The 21,203-nt window shown below is 44.7% G+C and overlaps 1 protein-coding gene across 1 annotated transcript in view; it reads right to left on the reverse strand.

Moving 5' to 3' along the window:
* Window positions 1-3,135: 3,135 nt before the first annotated feature.
* The window catches only part of ERCC4 (ERCC excision repair 4, endonuclease catalytic subunit), a 32,604-nt gene continuing 14,536 nt past the window's right edge, over window positions 3,136-21,203 (reverse strand). The window contains exons 8-11 of the mRNA XM_059154580.1: window positions 19,197-19,794; window positions 16,891-16,983; window positions 11,487-11,599; window positions 3,136-8,837 (exon numbers count right to left, since the gene is read on the reverse strand). Of these exons, the coding sequence (XP_059010563.1) occupies window positions 8,104-8,837; window positions 11,487-11,599; window positions 16,891-16,983; window positions 19,197-19,794 (1,538 nt within the window). The 3' untranslated portion in view covers window positions 3,136-8,103. The remainder of the gene's footprint in view (window positions 8,838-11,486; window positions 11,600-16,890; window positions 16,984-19,196; window positions 19,795-21,203) is intronic.

Here is a 21,203-nt window from a genome sequence, read left to right on the forward strand (position 1 = left end):
GGGGCCTCCCTCTCGATTCTTTCCATCAATGCCTCCTTGGCCCCGATTGAAAAATTCCTACACCCAAGTCCTGATGGGAACCTGGGGAATGTTTCCACGAGAGGTAATGTCACAGTGGAGTCAACATAAAGGAGATTTATCCGCTGTTTCAACGCATTGAAGCGAAGCGCACTGTTTGGAGAAGAAATCCCCATAGCAACTCGGCCGCCCCAGTTACAGCAGGCTCAGTGCGACCAAAATAAAAATCTTTACCGAGTCTCAGCGTTGGCTGGTGAGGGCTGCTTAGCGCTGGCCGTGTTTTCAGGCCACATTCTCAGACCCATGAGCTGCGTTTCATAAATCACTGCAAGGGATGCTTTAAGGAATAACGCGACCCTACAGCCAGGTTACAGATGAAGGGGTTGGAGAGCACTACCCCCCGCCAGCTTAAACACGGCCGGGCCGGCCAGACCTCACCGCCAAACAGCAGCACCGTGTTAGAACTTCGGAAAAGGGTTCATTGTTACTGCTCGGGGCTTACCAGTCCCCTCCAAGCGGGGGGTTACACGGTGCTATAGATGTTAGCTTTAAAGAAGAGGCAAATCAATACAAAAATGGGTTTTTTTTCGTGGGTGGGAAAGGAAGAAAAGCAACATCACTCTTGTTTCCCTCCACCCCCGGGCCCTCCAGCAGTGGGTTTGGGTTCCATGAATGATCTGCTCTCTCTAGCATCTTCTCTGGCTCAGCTCCTTCCTTCTGATCACCCCCACACACAACTCCCTTCAGAGTGCTGCTCGTCTGTTCTTTTTCTCCAGCTCCACTGTGCCCTGCTCTCCTCCGATCCCCGTCTGGTGTGTGCCCTCAGGCTCCCTGGGAGGGCTCTCCATGGTGTCATCTCTGTCGCTTTCTGGGTCCACTGGCATGGCCTGTGCTCAGCTCCTAACCCTGCGGGTAACTCCTGTGAAATTCCTGGTCTGGTTTGATGCTGGTGGCTGGGAGACATTCAGGAGCTCCTGGATCTGCCTCCCTTATGCTCTTGCCTCCTAGATTTGGGCATTTCCTGATGTTCAGTTTCATATTTTTTCTGTGTCAACCATTTATCTGACGTCCTCGGTACTCACTTTTTTTTCTTTTTTAAGATATATTTATTTATTTTAGAGAGGGACAGAATGTGTCCGGGGTGGGAATGGGCAGAGCAAGAGAGAGTGAATCTCAAGCAGACTCCCCACCAAGTAAGGAGACCCACGTGCGGCTCGATCTTACAACCTAAGAGGACATCACGAATTGGACAATTAACTGACTGACCCACCCAGGGGCCCCATTGGTTCTCACTTCAGGGCAGCCATCAGCTACACCTGGAATTGAGACGATCTGCCTCACTGTTGGTCATTTCAAAATCCACTTGTTCAAAACTGAACTTGACTTTCTTTATAAAATGATCAGGGCCTTCCTGGTCACAGCATCATCGTTTTCTGACCCTGGGCTGAAATTCTCAATAATGATGTAGATTCGTCCTTGACTTTGATGTTCTTTGCCATATTCCTCTTCAATATCTGGCCTTTCCATTTCCAAAGCTCTCATCTTAGATCTGGCCATCATTCTCTAAGGCTCGGGTCATGGCCACAGCTTCCAGAATGGTCTTTCCATCTCCAGTCCTTCCTTCTAGGTAGCAAGGTGCTACAGAAAGAAAGTCAGCTCGGGAGTTTGAGTCTCATCTCTGCCATTTGCTTCCAGTATGACTTGAATTTTTTAATCTCTGTCTTCACGGCCTCATCAGCAAAGCGGGGAAGGTCCCTACTTCAGGGGGTGAGGACATAATGGGGTAAGGAACATAAAATATCCAGTACATTGTAAGTGCTCGACTAATATTTCCATTTCAGACTCACTATTGCCAGACTGCAGCTGTAAAACAGACTACTTGATCATACCTTTCCCTTATTCATTCATCTTCCTCCTGAAATGAGAACAAACTCCTCAAGTCTGGAATAGAGGAGACCCCTTCAATAGGGCCCCAGTGAATTGCCCCAAATCTGCTGCTGGTGACGCCTTCTTTAAACACCACCATTTTTCTGTTTCTTTGCTAATGCGCTGGACGTGCACTTGTCCACACTGCCTGTGTCTGCCTGATGAAGTTGTATCCGTGCTGTACCCATCTTGAGCTCTACCTTTTCTCGGAGGCCATTTTGGATCCCTACAGCTGTAGACCTCCCTATGAGGTCTTCCTCGGACCTCCAGAACACTTCTACCTCTCTGTGATATTTTAGTTATTTTACTTGCTCGTGTTCTTTGACTTCTTTTCATCATAAGTCTGAATGTCCCTTGGTGGCAGGGGCTTTTGCAGCATTAAGCCCAGAGACAGCCCTCTGCCCTCTGCAGTAAACGCCTTATGCTGAAAACAAACCTGCCCAGTCATGCTTCCCTTAGTCTACTAAATTATCTGCTTCCCTAAGCTTCTGCTGGGCGTCTCCCTTCCCAGGAATGAAGTTGCACGGAGAAGCAAATCTCTCAGTGAAAGGCATGCTTGCACTGACACCAACTTCTTTGGAAAAGGATCCCCAAATATCATCATCTTCATTAGACATGGTCTATTTACTATTTTCATGAATCCCAGGAAACTCTCTTGGGTGAAATCACAAGTTGATTTTGTTTACCTGACTCTCGGGCCCTTGGGGAGCAGTCAGTGTTCTTCTGATGTAGAAATATCTTCATCAGGCAAGTGGATCCTTGGGAATATCTAAAATTCCTCTTCTTTCTCATCTTGGACAAGTTTCTCCTTAACACTCATAGTCAGGGGCTACACAAAATTAGCTCTGGGATGAAATATTCAGCTGCGCTTTTGCAAACAGAGATATGGGGGTGCACTGAGCCAGCATCTTAAAATGAGTCTATAGTTCTTAAATATTTGATCAATTGATAGTTTGTAATATTAACATCTTAGTATCAAAGTACAGTTCCTAAATATATATGTATATAAATGCCTATGTAGAGTATCCATCTTCTAGTTTACAAGATTTAATTTAAGGTTGAATGAGGCAGGAAATACAGTATTATCATCATGTGGGAGCTCATGTTGGCAACGCCACCTACAAAGCATAATTTTTGCACAACGTTAGAAATATGACTATCATACAAATGGAAAAAAATCAAAACCAAAACAACAGAAGTCAAAGATTTTATTAGATTCAGTTAATGAGGAAACCAATAAGCTGTTAGGGCTGATTTTAAAAGAAAATGAAAGACTGGGGCGCCTGGGTGGATCAGTGGGTTAAAGACTCTGCCTTCGGCTCAGGTCATGATCCCAGGGTCCTGGGATCGAGCCCCATATCGAGCTCTCTGCTCAGCGGAGAGCCTGCTTCCTCCTTTCTCTCTCTGCCTGCCTCTCTGCCTACTTGTGATCTCTGTCTGTCAAATACATAAATAAATAAAAATAAAAGAAAATGAAAACCCAGATATTTGTAGCTGTTCAAATGAATGCAGAAATATTTTTGCAAATAAATGCAGAAGTGTTTCGTGTCCTGCTAGGCAATACCTTGCAACGCTACTGAACAAGAATCAGTTGTATTGCTGTTGGGGTTTCTACAAGTTAACCTTTATTCTCAAAAAGTTGCGAAACAGTAAGAGATCAGGAGCCCTGGAAATTAGATGACTCCCCAGGTAGTGTATGCTACGAGGGGACATCCAGCTCTTTTTTATTTTATAAGTAATCTCTGCACCCAGTGTGGGGCTTGAACTCATGACCCCGAGATTGAGAGTCCCAAGCTGTACTCACTGAGCCAGCCAGGCACCCTGACAATAGCCAGCTGTATATAGCTGGATACTGTATCCAGGGTACTCGGTATTTTCTTTGACCAGGTTCCAAATTTCGCATGCTTGCTTTTGACATTTAAGAAAGGTGTGAAAACAAGCCAATTTGCCTTTTCTGTGACACATCTGTCATTAGGTATTTGAAAGTAGACACAAACCCCTCTTCCCCCACCACCGGTCACTAGTGTGTCATCATGGGTGCTGGAGTCAGACTGCTTGGGTTCAAATCATGGTTCTATTGTCTACTACTGGGTGACCCTGGGCAAATGACTTAACCTGTCACTCAGTTCCACCACAGCAAGAGAAGCTTTTACGTAATAGTCATGCAAATTAACGGAGATGAGGCAGGAGAGCTCAGTAAATGTGCTATATCAGGACTCCTAAGAAAGGGTTAATTATTCTACCAGAGCCTTTACTCTGACATTAAAACATTTTGAGAAATAACCTGACTTATGCCTTGTTAAAAAGGGATTCGTTCTACGTTTTCAAGCAGAAACCAAAATACCTAAATCAAAGCGAGCCAATTAGTAAACTAATCAAATAATAATTAAACCTAAGAGATTACAGCGAATTCTAGATGTGTCAAAAGGATAATTTACTTTCAACTTTGACGTGGAAGGAACCAAAGAACAAAACAAAACAAAACAAAACAAAAAAAGCAAAAAATGGTATGAGTCAGGGGCAGCAGGAAATTAATCTCTGTTGAGTTAAAATGTTCCAAGCATTGTGCTTGCCACACATTCATTACAGGTCAACAAATCAGTGTTTTCAGAAGGAGAATAGTCTTTTTTCTCCCTCTCCTTAAGGACACATGTACAAAATAAAAAGCAGTAAGGGAAAAATAAACCAAAGAAAATCATGCTAAGGCCCTAGAAAGTGGGTTTATCACACACGTCAAATGCTAAAGCAGGGGGTTGGAAGAGTGGCTTGGCTTTCATCATTTCTTCTGTACAACAAAAAAAAACACATGAAATACTCTCTTCAAATTGACAAAAAGACACATGAAATACTCTCTTCAAATTATATTTGCCAATGTGTTGGAAATATGACGCCCTGGGAATACAGGTCCTTTCGCTATATATGGTTATTTTTCCTTTGCCCATAAAATGCTGAGGAAAATACTGAATACAGATTTTATTAAAAACACACTCACATACAATTCTTGTTACAAATTGATATAAATCAGTTATGTTTCCCTCCCATCCAAATTTTTGGCTTACATGCCCTTAAATTAAAAAACAGCAGTAGGGTGGCTTACCAAAAACCTGTGGATAAAGACAGTGAAGTACTGGGGTTCGGAATTGGACAGGATGTAGCCATAAACCAAAACAGAAAGCAAAATTATGAAGAAAAATGACAACGCACGTTGAAGTCTGGATGCGTTTTAATGTATTCGAGACTGAGAAAAGAACTTTCCTAAACTGTTGGTTTTTAAGAGGACGTTTCTAGGCTAAACTGAACACAAAAGACAAGAGAATTTCCCTAAAGAAGTTTTTTGAGCCAAAGGAAAATCGAATTACGCTTGAAAACAAAAGCAAAGACTAATGATGTCTGCCTCTCTCCCCCGCCCACGTCTTCAGATTTGCTTCAGTGTAACTTTCCTGCTGAAGGCCACTCATTCATTCTAGATTCTGTTATCTCAACACAACCAAATCTAGACTTAACCCTCTGTGTGCCAGTGGGTTGATGAATGGACAATTATTTTCAGTCCCATTAGGCTGGGAAACTGCATTCAGGATGTACTCAAATGCACAGAGACATATGGTCTCCTGAGCCCCAAACTGAAAAAAGTGGCAACTTCTTGACAAAAGGACATTATTTATGGCCACTATTACTATATAAAATGATTTCTTGCTGTATAATTTTTAAAGAATATCAAGAGGCACTATGATTTAAACAAAGTTGGAAATGATTTCTTTTATCTTTCATACACTCTGATTTTTACAAATCAGCAAAAAGCTTGTAAAATAAAAAAATGCTGAACTCAGGTTTTTTAAAAAAAGCTAAGCACGAGAGTTCATAAGTAACTGGTATATTTACTATTCTGAAAGAAAAAAGGCAAAGGTAACAATATGATGCTCGACAATAAAGTGATACATTAATTCTGCAAATTCATGCATTAGTTCCTTTGCCAAAGATTCTTAGATTATAAAAATTTGTAAAAGGATGTGGCAAAAGTCAATACACGAAATTTGTATTGAAGGTTTTCCACAACTACAGATGCATTAAAATATATTTATTTACTTGGAAGGGGAAGTGGTAGTGAGAGCCTTGCATCTATAATGAGCATTTTCGAGTTCATTAGAAACTACCATTCATAATTCAAGTACACACGAGACAGTGCACATCTTCAAATGCCTAGTACATACAACAGCAAATAACAGAATCCAAGAGCCAGAGACACCGGCCCTCTAAATACAACCAAGAGTGTTCTCCATGTTGTACGAGACGACAAGGGCTATTTATGGTGGCTTTAAGAACAGAGCTTATTTCTGAAAGTTTAAACTGGAGTGAGACCCATATCAAAAGATGTGCTATGTTCCATCTGCCTTTTACATAGTGAAAGAACAATATAAGCCAGGTGGAATTCTACAAGAAAAACCAGGAACTACACAACACAAGCAGAAGTGCTAGACGAGGGTAAAGAAAAATTGTAATAACCATCTCCTTTTGAGGGGCTGTATCGATGTTAATGTACTTTTCACTCGGACTGGACTCTTAAATACACGTGTACAGAAGTGAAAATTAACATCTGTACCTGACATCTTGTTTTCTAGTCTCCGGGGTAGCTATTTAGCCCTTGGAAACATTTAGAAGCCTGATCCTTTATTCTACCTTTAACTTTTGTTTCCTGTGCTCTTCTATGTTCCTCAGATCACTGTACAGAATTTCATAGAACAATATGGTTCCCTGATACCCCTCAATTCATTCTTGTGGTACCCTGTATCGAGTTTGAAATCCACATCAACTTCAGCAGTATTAATGTAGGTTAACATACCAGGAGAGCAAGAAGTCGACATGAGCGGTTCAGCTTGGAGAGGTCGGTTGAAAGAACTTCTGTGAAGGTGAAGACCATTTTGTGTTACATGGTCCAGTGACTACTCTGAGTGCAAACACTGTGAGGAACAAAAACACGGGCGACATGGAGGAAATGTGGAACTGTGCAGTACGGCTAAAGGCACCGATGTCTATATCTGCATCAGCTCTTGAGGTAGAAAATTCACTACTCATTACTAGATAGGAGAATAAGAGCTAAGTTAATAATGGTGAAATATAAAAGCTTAAAAACGGCACAAAGATGCTATGAATGTCCCCATATGTACACTTCAGTAGAAAGCTAACTTAACCCAGTCAGAAGGTTTGAGAAGGAGGAGATGGTTTTGTGAGTTTTTAAGTAGGTGTGTATTTCTTAAGATAGTCTATGCATTGATCTTCCATTTACTTTTTAAGTCCTTTATCTCGACCCCAGGAAGGAAAACCAAATCTTAAAGACTTGGTGGGCCACTCAATTTGCTTGTGTCAAAGTCCTCACACAGACACAAGGATGTGCTCGGCACAGGGACAGAGAAGGGGGGAGTGGAGGGTGAGCTTACACTGCTTGGGGAGAAGCTCTGGCGCTGGTGGTCTCAGGGTGTTGGAAGAGGCCCAGGAACCAGGAAGTCTTAAGAGACTCTAATTGGCCATTCAGGCTTAGAGATCACAGAGTTAGGAGGTTAAATATTTGAAAAAATGAGCATTCCAAGGACTCTTTTCCTTGTACCATCAATTTCTGGAAAGAGAGAATTCATGCCTAAAAACTACTGGCTTTGTACATGTTGCATACATTCGGTGGATTAGGAAATGCACCAGCGAGATTTCTACACCCACAGTAGAAAGTCCCCAGGAATCTCTCTTAGAGGCAGAAAGCTGGAAGAATATGTTTGAGGACAATGTGGAGAGAAGTGGGGAGGGATGGCAGAAGGGTTTCTTTCTCTGGGTTCTGGGGTGTCTCTGAAGAGGGCAAGAACATGACTGTATGTTCTTTTGGTTTGTGTCAGAAACATAAATTGCTGCCTGTTTCAAGAATGGCCTTCTAGAAGCACCTGTAGACACCTCCCCTGCTCCAGACCCACCTCAATGAAGAGCGGAGCATGCGGACTCTGGCCTGGGGTTCCAAGAGGAGTCTTGGGTTCTGGTCCGCAGAGCCAGGAAGCAGAGGGCACAACCATTAAGTGCTGGAAGACAGGGAAATTCTGAGCTAATAATTAATCAGGGCCTAGGAATACCGGCAGAGAGTGGCTGAAAAGCACAGTCACGTGACAAGAAGACAGCCGTCACTGTTCACTTTCTCATTTTTCCCTTGGACACGACCTCTGCGTAAGAGGTATGAATGAAGTCATAGAGCTGCTTGGCGTTGCTCGCATTGCCCAGAATGCCCGCCAGCTTGTCCTGCGACAGGCTGGCCAGTTCCGCGATGTTCTTCACGTGCTGCATCAAGGTGCGACAGTTTTTGGCGTTCACCCCTGGCATTTTTAATAAGAAGTCCTGGGGACCGGGGTTATACTTTTCCGATTCAGGGAGCGCCTCCGAATCCGCAGTGACGGCCACGGCTGTGGCCGCATCGGGCTGTGGCTTGTTCTGTTTCAGCTCCTCGAACAGCTCGGCGGTGGCGTGAGGCGAGGGGCACCAGAGAATCCGGAGTCTGGGGAAGTGGAGCGTGAGGAGGGTGAGTTTGGAGCTGATGTCGTTGCTGGAGATCTCCTGATGGAGGGCGCCTCGGGAGGTGAGGGAGAAGGGCTTCCCGGGGTCAAACTCAATCAGCAGCACGGGGCGCTTGTAGTAGCGGGCCATGGAGATGCACTGGCCGTACAGGCGGCCGTTGTTTAACGAGCCAATCAGGTCGCTGATGCTCTTGCGCTCGACACACATCTCCGGGGTCAGAATGTAGTCTCCGACCTCCAGCGTCACGGGTTCAATGTCGATGCCCCGACGGTGGATCAGGGAGGGGAGCTCACTGCGGAACTCCCGCACGTCCACGACTATGGTTTGCTGCATCCTGTTCTGTTCCTGGCCACCTGGGAGCAAAAAGTGTGCACTGCAGGTGATGTCACAGAGGAAGAACTCCCAAAGACGGAACAGAACAGAAGTCTAAAAGCTGTGTTTCAGGGGCGCCTGGGTGGCTCAGCTGGTTAAGTGCTGGACTTGGTTTTGGCTCAGGTCATGATCTCGGGGTTCGCGAGATGGAGCCCCAGGTTAGACTGCGTGCTCAGCAGGGAGCCTGTTTCTCTCCTTCTCCCTCCCCCTGCCCCTTCCCCCGCCTGCACTCTCTCTTTCTAAAATAAACAAATAAATCTTTAAAAACGTAGAGAAATAAAATCAAATCTGTGTTTCTGCTGTCAACCTGTGATGCATGGTACCATAACACCCCATGTTGTTATTCCTCATTTTTCTGTGTTTTCAGAAAGGTTTGTTTACAGAGTAAATAAAGGCGATTTCTCTTAAACTAAATAGAGCCGAAGAAAGTCCTGATGATTCATAACAACAGTGCTCGCCGTTGCCTTCTCTCGGCAGTGCCCTTGACCGCCGGTCCCGGATGGCCCCACTGCTCGCCTTCTACTGACCACCGCATTCCCAATTCCTATGACAGAGTCAGGCGCGTATTGGACACTTACGAACGCTTGCTGGGTCAACTGCTTTAGAGGCTCTCGTGAAAAATTCTGGAGCCGCTAGTCTTTGTACCAGTGAGTGTGGATGTGGGAAGATGGAAGAAGCCAGTGGACCAGAACTTCCCACATTTGAATGTGCCCAGAACCGCCTGGGAGCAAGTTAGAGGTGGTTCTGTACTCAGTAGGTCTGGGGTGGGGCCTAAGACCCTGCATTTCTTTCCTTTTCTTTTTTTAAAAAAGATTTATTTATTTATTTATCTGACAGAGAAGGAGACCGCGAGAGAGGGAACACAAGCAGGGGGAGTGGGAGAGGGAGAAGCAGGCTTCCCGCTGAGCATGGAGCCCGATGTGGGGCTTGGTCCCAGGTCTCTGGGATCATGACCTGGGCCACCCAGGCACCCCAAACTGCATTTCTAACAACATCCCAGATAACGTTAAGGCTGCTGGCTTAAGGACAGCACTAGCGAGGACCAGCATCTGCCGTGTGCAGAGTAATGGTCCCTTTACGATGTCCATGTCCTAATCCCTGGAATATGTAAATATGTTACTTTACCAAGCAAAGGAGACACTGCAAATATGATTAAATTTAGGATCTCAAGATGAAGAGATTGTTCCGGATTATACAGGTGGGCCCAAAGGTCCTTAAAAGTGCACCTGTGCAGAGTAATGGTCCCTTTACGATGTCCATGTCCTAATCCCTGGAATATGTAAATATGTTACTTTACAAAGCAAAGGAGACACTGCAAATATGATTAAATTTAGGATCTCAAGATGAAGAGATTGTTCCGGATTATACAGGTGGGCCCAAAGGTCCTTAAAAGTGAGAGAGAAGCGGGAAGCGCAGAGTCAGAGCCGCTGGCTCTGAAGGAGGAAGGGGCCAGCAGCCCAGGAGTGCAGGTGCCTCTAGGAACTGGGAATGGCAGGGAGATGGAGCCTTCCCTAGAGCCTCTAGGAGGAGCACAGACCTGCTCACACCTCGGTTTCAGCCCAGTGAAACCCATTTGGACTTTGGAATTTTAATAATTGTAAGATAAGAAATGTATGTTGTTTCAAGCCACCGAGTGCTCGGTAAGTGGTTACAGCAGCCGTAAGACGTGACTACAGGGCCGGGAAAGCCTGAACTCAGAAGGACAAACTTCCGTAAATAGCCTTCTGTGTGGCACCTGCATGGTCAAGTCTAGCTTCCTTCACTCGTTCTATATTCTGCATGAAGTGTCACCAACCTATCTGACTTTGTGAGAATCTTCAAGACAGACCTCGATGCTCTGAGGCCACGTTTCCCAAAGCAGAGTCCAGGGGCATTCCCATCAGAAGGCCCTGAGCTGCCGACCCCGTTTCAGATGCATGGAGTGAGGCCTTTGGATCCACACCTTTAACAAGCCTCTGTGGTCATTCCTGGACATACCGGATTTGGGAGGCCCATGGCTCTAACCAGGCCCCCCGCCGCAGAGGCTAAGTCAACTCAGTCGTATTGCGTTCCTCAGGCCGCGTGGCTGACAGCAGCTGCTTGCCATGGGGAAACGAGGATTCGGGGAGCAGGGAGGGGGTTATATCCGGGTTACACTGCAATTGGCATTCAGCACGTCTTGCTGGCACGCCATGGTTCAGACGGTGCCCGGCAGTGAGAGCGTCACGCACCTGGGACCTGGGGAAGTGCCAAGAAGCAACACGCGGGGGCGAGGAGAGACGTGGGGAGGCGCTCCAGCAATGTCTGTCTGAGCGAAGGCCATTCCTTCGGGTCAAAATAAGAACCTAATGGGCGCTTATCAAAGTTTCTCTGCAAAAGTATGTCCTGCGTCTCATCCAGCCAACCACGTTTACGAGCAATGCTGGAATGTGACTGGTTTTGAGGCTGGGGTGCCTACAACACAACCCCTTTATTCTACAGCTCTGGGAGGGACATGTGGTTAGGGAAAGGCAGTGCTGACCCTGGGTATGGGAGCCGGCACCCATTTTTTACAAGGTCGTTGAGAAAAAGCACGCTTCTGCGGGAAAGCTCTAGAACCCCGACAGCCTCCATGGCGGGCGCCGGAGTGCATGGCCCAGGGCGGGACTCACCTGCTTTACGGGTGTCCACGGCAGCGCCTGCAGCCGCGGGGCCTCTTACCAGGTCCAGATTTGCTTCGTCCCTCCCTTCCCTCCCTTCAGGGACCACCATGCTGGCCTTCTCCCTGGGGCAGAAAAGAGTTTCAACCTTTTTTGAACGACATTTCAAAATTTCTAGATTTTAATCTTTTATAGATGGTAACTTAGAACATGGCCACAGGAGTGTCAAGATGAGAAATATGTTAGATAAATAAGTACAATAAAACTACACAGATGAGCGACCGGTAAAGGAAGCAGAGAGAAGTCCGTGGTTGGGTGCTACGACCATCTTCCAGAGCGAAAGAGCTGCTGTTCGTTTTCCATGCTCTGTGTCCTTTAAGCACTTTGGGACATGAAATGAGCGGGTAAAAAAATGCCACCAAGAGAATGGGGCTTTTTATAAAAACACGTTAACGTGTTATTGAGCATTAAGAATAATTTAAATCATTTACATTCCAATACTTTCAGAGTAAATCACAGATAGGGATGGTTAGAAATCAATGATCAAGAAAATCACAGGGCAGGTGATGGAACTTCGATTTAAAACAACTCCAGGTGGGAGGCCCCGAGAAACGGTTTTAATTTTAAAGGGAAAATCCAGTCATACAAATTTCCCAACAGAGATTTAAACAAACAAACAAACAAACAAATCAACATCTCCGGTTAGGCAATACAGCAGCATGAATTCCCTTGCTCCTGCATTCGTTGTAAAAACCCTTCTGGAGTGTTCCCACCTGCTGCGTTGGGTGCTCTGATCGACATATGGTTATGCGGTAATTCCTGCCTTCTAGGAAGCTTGCAGCTCACACCGGGTAGGCTGACAGGACCACACAACCGTAACTCAGATTCGTCATCAGGGACTACATCAGTCCTGACGATATGCTTGAGAACCAAAGAGCGGAGGCCAGGCTTGCCACGGTCTTATATTTCAAACCCAGAAGTATGTTACCATCAATCCATGAACCAGTCAGCGGTCTAGGAGTGAGGCTGGCTCTCTCCCCTCACAGGGCAGGAAACGGAGTTGGGTCGTGCACAAAACAAAGGTAGGACCGACCAACGGCAGGAACAGAGCCCGGGGTACCGTGAAGCAGAAGGGAAATGGGTCCTTAGTACTCACTAATCATTTCAGGAAGGGCTAAAACAGCAAAGATTTTCCAGTGAAAGGAAATAAAATTGGAGAGACCGAATTTCCAACAACTCTGGATAAATGATGTTTTAGAACAGGGTACCAATCCAAGATACCACTGGGGAACAGAAATCACCACTTTAAATTCTATACTCCTTGAAACAATATACAAACACAAAGTTATTATTAGCCCAGCATTTTGTAAACAGTTCATGCAAGGGGGGCAGGCACAGTTCCAGGTCTTTCCCTCATGATTCTCAGTACCAGTGTCAAGTGTGGCCTGCTGGAATAGTCTTTGCAATGGCCGTGGCCCTGAAAGCCACTTGCTACTGCTCTGTGACATCTAGTAGACTCAAGTTGAGGACAAAGGGCAAGCTATTGAAAAATTATTGCTCCTTCATTTCTTTTTCTTTGACATTTGGGATTAATACTGGGGATCCTTTTTCTCTGTTTCCACTTACTTTACTGGCTAAGCTACATATCACACATGGGGACATCCCAATTTTCTGAATAATTTGTAGTCTGTTGAGTGGCTGTACAGCCTAGTGGGTTAGAGTATGAATCTCTAGTCTGTGGTTCTGAAACCACTGACGGGCCATGAGCCTTGGACAAGCAGTTTAATGGCTCTGTGCCTCAATTTCATCTGTAAAATGGGCATAATAATAAAACCTACCTCAAAAGAGGCATGTTAGGATTACCTGCTGTGGAAGGTACTCAGGACAGTGCCTGGCACATAATAGGCATTATAAAATGTTAGCTGTTATTAAAACTGTACTTTTTAAATAACGTGGTAACCTTATTCCCTAATTATCCATGACAATGCTGAAAAAGATTTGCTTTCGGATGATTCCACAATGGTTTCAATTAATATTGTTACGTAAAAGCAGCTGATCTACCGTGAAATGTTATAACTTAACTGCAAATTGAAAGTGGGAAATACTAAATTCCTGAAATGAAGCCTGGATTGTGGAGAACACAGTAAGTCTCCCAAACTGGTAACTCAAACTAATGTAACAGAAACTTGCCGTCATAATAAATATTCAGCTCTTTGCTTTCGACATTTAGCGTAATTACCCAAGTCGCTCCGTGTGACAGACACAAAATGATAATTATCAATGCAGATTCTTATTTCTACTGAATCTATAGTACAGAGGTTTCTGATTTTTGCTTCAGTATCTTGAATGATATCTGAATTGATTGTACAACATGGTAATATAGGAAGGAGGCGCTGAACTAGAAGTCTGCCTTTAAAAGGAATGGGTTCTGGCCCTCATGCTAACTGATTTTAGGATCACCTTTTTCTTTATTTTTTATTTCTTAAGGAATCTCTACACCCAACAAGGGGCTTGAACTCACATCCCCGAGATCAAGAGTCATGTGCTTCACCGACAAAGCCAGACAGGTGCCCTGCCGAGCATGTTTCTAACTAAAATTCCAAAGAACCTTACCCCTGTCTTTGAAAAGCAGTGACCTCTCTAAAGCTATGTATACTCAGAATGTTACTGCCAATTTTTCTACCTACGGAGCATTTTATTATTGATACTTAGGAGTTTCATTTCTCTCTCTCTTCATTCCTTTTGGGGCATTTTCAATAGTAGCGCTGCTTTCTTGGTGATGACATCACCCGTGGAGGTCCTGGCAAAAGCACCTCGTCTTATTCTCACGTCAAATTTCTAAGTACGGGCTTGGTACAAACGCTCTTTCAGCATTGCACCTCACAGATATTTTCCTTTTTGAAACAAACACTTCTCAAGTTCCCCACCTTTCCTGGGAAAGTAAATATCTGAAGATTCTGAATGGTGAAACTATCTGATTGCTGTATAATATGGGAAGATCTACCTTATAATAAGTAGACGGTCACCACTGACAGCTGGGGAATTAAGCCAAGCCAGAGATAAAAGTACATTAAAATCTGAAGTTCTATGTGGTCATCTATTAACTTGGGGATGGTTAACCCGTGAAATCTTGGGCAGAGGAGGTTTTGTAAAGGAGAAACGGCTGGTTAGGCGGTACTGACCCACACCCTCTAGCACTGATTTTTTTTTTTTTTTAAGATTTTATTTATTTATTTGACAAAGAGAGAGAGCACTAGTAGGGGGAGCTGCAGGCAGAGGGAGAGGGAGAAGCAGACTCCCTGCTGAGCAGGGAGCTGGATGTGGGACTTGATCCCAGGACCCCGGGATCATGACCTGAGCCGAAGGCAGACACTTAACAACTGAGCCACCCAGGCGCCCCGGTACCAATTCTTTGATTCCATCTGCTACATCTCTCTTCAGCCTGTTCCCTTCTCCCTGTCAACCTAATCTTGGCTACCACTGCCTCGTTTCCCTGCTCCATCTAGTCCTTCACTGGAGGCCAGCGAGAGCCTCTAAAAACAGACTTCATACTGAGGATGCTTCGATGCTGTCTTACTGCCTTGACAGGCACGTTCTGAATCCTCAGCAGGGCCTCTGGGACCCAGGAGCCTTCACACACAGAAGCCCCTTCCCACCCTGTCAGGGCAGCACCGAATGCACACTGTTGATGCATTGCACACCTACCGCTTCTTCCAGGAAGGCACCTGGGTTCTCCCCCGGGCAAGGTCGGACCTGCGCTAGTGCACCTGTTCTTTAGCTTTGCAGCCAGACTCTGAACACGTCTAGTTCGCGTAATACTCTTCACCGCCTAATGTTCATCTTCTCCACTAGAGGATGAGCTCGAGGAGGGAGAGACCTCCAGCACCACTGTGACCACAGCATCTCCTTACTGACACAGGGCATGGCACCTCACAGACGCCCAGGACACCTCTGACTGTTTTGAGACTTGGGGCAGTGAGGGTCTAGCAGATAGAGAAGCACTAAAAGCTTTGGACAAGGAGAGGCCAGCTGTTTAGCCTGGTTGGTTATCACATTTTCTGAAACATCTTATATATTTTAAACTGTTGGTTAAGCATCTGCTTTCCCCTCTCCCTCTGCCCTTCCCCTCTGCTCATGCTAATAAATCAACAAAATCTTAAAAAACAACAACAACAACAAAGAAAATCCCATGTATACACACATATACCATATAAACCAGCCCACAGAGCAGGTTAACAGAAAGCATTTTCATAGGCTGAAAGGACTGACCGGAAGCTAGAAGAATCCATGGCCCAAGCCTGTGGTACTCAGAGGTACTCAGGGGTCTGGTCATATACTGTGCTGAGCCCTCCGCAGAGACCCAGTGGCCCTGACTCAGGAGGCACTCGGGAATGCATGCCCTGGCTGAACCAGGCTTCGGGGATATTCTAGGTGGTTGCTGAGAGCCCACCGTCAGGGCTGGAGGAAGGTTGTCCATTTTGTAATTCCGTGTAGAGCCCTAGCATGCTGACAGCTGCTAAAAATGATTTCTGCCCTCTCACTGCCACTGATGCTCTACCAAGGTCTGTGGCTTGGAAGATTGGTCAGTCCAAGCCATGATCTCCTCTGGTCTAGTCTATTCTATGGCTCAGCTCAAGGTTGCCCGTCTTGCCCCTGCCCTGGCTTCTGAGGCCCCTTACAGACCATGTGACCCATCTTCCCTCACCAAGCTGCCACCTCCTTGACAACAGCCCTGGTGCAAGGTTCTCAGATTTCTCAAATACCTGCGGTGGGTAAAAGGTGGCCGTCTAGTCCGTGCCCATGTCACTTAGAACATCTTCCTGATGTCACACTGGAAAGCAATTTCTATTCAGATTGGGAACCTTACCAGACACTCATCCTAGAAACAGTACCCGGACGTTTAGATCAACATCACACCTTCAAAAAAATATCTTCCCAGAGTGATTCTACTGCTGATGATCTGAACTGCCTGTGTTGTAAAAGCATTTCCCAGCAAATGGGAAGGCGGTTGCCCACCCACAGACAATGGAAATTTTACCAGGAGAAAATAAATCATCATTTCAATGGAAGGGAGAAAGCTCGTGTGGGGGGGTGGGGCGGGGGAGATCTAAGGACATATTTCTCAGAAAAGCAGTGGTGGAGGTGTATTTTTGGTGTTTTATGTCACACGTCTTTGCAAGCAGAGAAGCAGCTCTCGCCATGTTTCCAGTACCTTGTTAAATCATCGAGGGGCGACTGGAGGTGGAAGAGAGAGGGAGGAGACAAGAAACGTGCATATACCCTGGGATGAATCAGACCACAGGTGTATCTGGAGGCGATGCTCCCAACCTCATGCCCCTTCCATGCCTCCCCAGGGCAGCCGTATATGCCCCCATCCAGAGGACCCTCTAGATCCTGAAGGGCCTCTATCTATTACCTTATGAGTTTCTCAAAAGCTTCTTTTTCTTTCCGCAAGGCAGTGAGATAGCGCTGTTCCTCGGTTGAACCTCCATATATCAGAAAGTAGACCCTGCCAGTTAAAACAGAACTCTCTTAGGCTGTAAAAACATAATTTTTAATCCCTGAAAGGAAGAGCAGAGCATTGGAAATCAGCAATCTAAACTGCTCAAATAATAAATATTTGACCAAGAATAAAAGGCTCCATTAATCACGTACCTAAAATTAAGCTGCCTAAACCCCACCTGGTGAAAGTCTCATTACCACATTTTTCCCCTGCACCGAAAGGAGGAACAGAGTTTAGGTAAACACTGAAATATAAAGAGAGGGATAGAATAATTCTTGCCTCATAACTATAAACAAATCAGAAAACACAAAATCTCAGCGGCTTCTCTTTTTTCAATTTTTTCTTTACACCTCTGCCAAACAATCATTTGCAGAGTTGGAGAGCGGTTATAAAACGCAGCTTGTGAAAGTTCACGTTAGTGAGAAATAAACAAATGAAATCTATATGACCTTTATCTTTTTCCTCAGCTCTGTTTTATCCAATGTCTTCACAGAATCAAGTCATGGCACGTGTTATATAAACACAGACACAGAAGACACACGGATGCTATCAGGCTCGAGAAAATAATTTGATATATTATTTTCTCTTAGGGAGGACTGCTTTTCTAGCTTATTTGTTGCTCAGAGGCTGACTTGAGCACTTCTTCTCTCCCTCTTCCTCACCTTCTATCAGAGGTTTTTCCTTTTTTAGCCTTTGACTTTTCTTCTGGACTTCATGCTCCTAGGTTATATTTCTTTGAAGTATGGACTGAGGAAAAAAAAAAACAACCAGTGGACAATGAGTCCAGAGACCCCCAGCTCTTCCCCACAAGTGTTATGTGGTCAAGGGCAAGTCATTCGTTATTACTGGGCCTCAGTTTCCCACCGACGGAGGGAGGAGTTGAACTCTTGGGTCTCTTCCAACTCCGCCATTTTGTTTCCAAATATCACACTGTTCCATTCTTAGGCAACCAAGAACTTGGGAGCACACAAGCTATCTACAAAGCTGATCAGTAGCAAAGTCTGAAAAATTTACCTATAATTGCCTATGATTCTTTGACCAGCTTCATCTAATCTCTTCATCCTGTGTTATTTCTGACCTACCTGCTCTGTTCATCTCTGTTCTGGAAAGGGTGCATTAGTTAAGCTGCTAGCAAGGTTTCTTTTGGCTCCGCTTTTGGTTCAGCCTGAGTTCAGGATATTAATTTTGCTGTTTATTTCCCTCAGATAATTGGAGGCCCAGAACACTATATTCTTTGAGAGGCATCATTTTCTCATCTGATATTTCTGTAGATTTTTTATCTGCTATTTCTTGAAACTCAAGAAAACTTAGTACAATAATTCCCCCAAATACTTGCGTTTTATGTGAATGTAATTTAAAGTCACTTCTTGAAATTTATAAGGATGACATTTTAGAAGATCAAAGCCATTTAGCTGAGTCAAAGTTACAGTACTTTTTGGTACAAGTTAGGATAGTATACATTTCCCAGACTTGGTCAGATGCAGCACCCCATGAGCTAGGACCAATGCGGAAAGGAAACAGTACTGAACAACAGAGCAGCAAGTAACCTGAACACAGACAGTTTCCTAGATTCGTTGTTTTACTACATCTGACATCCTTCCTATGCCAACTTCCCAGGTTGACCAGGAAGCGAGAAGGATTCATAAATGGTTATGACCTACGTCACAACAGATTGTTAAAGAAAATCCACGTGTAACTGGTAGGCCATCTGTGGTAAAGCCTAACAAACCATGAAACTGAAACCTTTAGAAGAAGCAGTACGATAGGGTATTACTGAGCCATAAAAAAGAATGAAATCTTGCCATTCACGGCGACATGGGTGGACCGAGAGGGTAGTATGCTAAGTGAGATAAGCCAGACGGAGATTGACAAATACCATATGATTTCACTTATATGTGGTATCTTAAAAAAATAAATAAAAAAATAAACAACAATAAGAGAGAAAACAGACTCAAACAGAAAACACGACGATGGTTGTCAAAGAGGGGTAGGGGGATGAAAAGAATGACATAGGGAACGTGACCAAAAATATTGTAATACGCTTGTCATGGTAAGCATTCGGTAGCATACAGAATGGTTGAATCACGATGTTGTTAAACCTGAAACTAATTTACTATGTGTCAACTGTGTGTGTGTATGCGTATACATATATAGGTATGTATATACAAAAAAAAAAGAGAGAGAGAGAGAAGAAACGGCTCATATCCTTTAGAACTTGCCTCAGAGGCTTCCCAGGCCTGCTCGCCCTGTAAATCTCGAGCTGGCGAACGAACGTGAGCTCGGCGTCGTACAGAACCACGTATCTTGGCTCCACTTCATGGAGCACCCTTGTCAGAGCGTAGGGGTCACTACAGCCCAGGAGCGGATGCAGGATGGTGAGCGGGTCTTTCAGGAGTCCATATGCGGCGTCAGAGGACAAGTTCAAGTCAAATTCCTCGTGCTTAATTTCTTCTAAGGAGCTCTCTGGGCTACTGCCTGTGTCCCTAGGCCCGCCTTCCTTGACATCCCCTTCCTCTTCCGGTTCGTCAGACTTTCCCATCATCTGAGTTAAGGTTAATCTTCGCTTTTTCTTTTTGAGAGTCCTTTCTTTGGTGGCAGCCCTCTGTTTGTTTTGGGGGTCTTTAGGCCTTTTGTTCGATTTTGCCATTCTCTTTGGGCTGTCCTCACGTCGAAATTTCATCCACACTTCTTCGGCTTTGCTATCCTTCTCGAAGGTTTTCCTGTACAGCCTCAGCAAGAAGGCCTCTGCTCCGATAGTGATGTACTCTCTCAGCTGGGAACACGTGCGGTCGTCGCTTGCACAAATGAGTACTTGACCTAAAATTACGCAACAGTGTTATGTTACTATGACCTCACGTGTCCCCCTGTTCCCTCCCTGGCTGGCCCCTCGCCTCCTCCCTCCCTCCCCACAAAGAAAACACATCTTACCCCTTGGCGGTAGGATACAACATTCACAATTTGCTTAAAAGGGTCTCAGATGCTTATCAAATGCTTTCCCTCTCTGAAAGGATTAGTTAAATCTTTTGAGTAAAGTTGAAGCCAGAAACATTTAGTCTTATGAAAGCGTACCCTGATATAATGGAGGCTTTACAGAAGCTCTTTTTAATTAATAATTTTCCAGAGGATTTGATATACCAAAATAAATTCCAAATGGATTACAGAGTCCAATGTTAAATATTAAATCATAAAAAAGGTGACTATTCTCCACCTCTCTGGATGGAGATGAGTTTCTCTGCTTAAAAGCAATGAAAGACATCTCAAAGAAGACTGATATCTATAATCTAAACAACTGTGCATTAAGAAAGCTAAAGACGGGGGGGTGCCTGGGTGGCTCAGTCCTTCCACATCTGCCTTCGGCTCAGGTCATGATCCCAGAGTCCTGGGATCGAGCCCCACATCAGGCTCCCTGCTCAGTGGGAAGCCTGCTTCTCCCTCTCCCACTACCCCTGCTTGTGTTCCCTCTCTCACCGTGTCTCTCTCTGTCCAAATAATAAATAAAATCTTAAAAAAAAAATAAGAAAGCAAAGACAAAAAACCAAATTTCCAAAACAGCCATCATAAGTGACGGTGTCTTTAATATATAAAAAGCCAATACAAATTGTGAACATAATCTAAATTGGCAAAGGAAAAAAAAACTGACAAAAGAGGATAAACATTTAAGAAAACAGTGAGCTTACCTAGCACCAAATTTCAAATGAGGACATTTTTCTCCGAATCAAATTGATAAAACCATTACACATATATAGGTATACATAAACATGAACATAGAGAGAATCTCCAGTCATTGTGTGCTAGCTGAAAGGGAGATGAGCTCTGGGGTGCCTGGGTGGTCCAGTTGGTTGTGACACACTCTGGATGTCGGCTCGGGTCACGGTCTCGGGGTCGTGGGACTGGACCTCACGTGGGCCTCCGCACACAGCATGCAGTCTACTTGAGATTTGTGGCCCCCTCCTCCTCCCTCACCCTGCTCTACCTCTCTAATAAGCAAATTAATCTAAAAAAACGAAAGAGATGAACTTCTATGCTGCTAAAGGAAATGAAAATTCATAAAAACTTTGTACAAGTCAAATGTGGTGATACATCTCAAGAACGTTACCATTTGACTCGCTAATTATATACCCAGAAATTATATCTGCACTATGACCTTAAACAGTGTGAGGCAGAAAATACACAGAAGAAACCCTGGAACCAAATATGCCCATGTGACTCCCAGACATCACTTTGTT

This window comes from Mustela lutreola, chromosome 17, assembly GCF_030435805.1.
Source record: "Mustela lutreola isolate mMusLut2 chromosome 17, mMusLut2.pri, whole genome shotgun sequence".
Classification (NCBI taxonomy): domain Eukaryota; kingdom Metazoa; phylum Chordata; class Mammalia; order Carnivora; family Mustelidae; genus Mustela; species Mustela lutreola.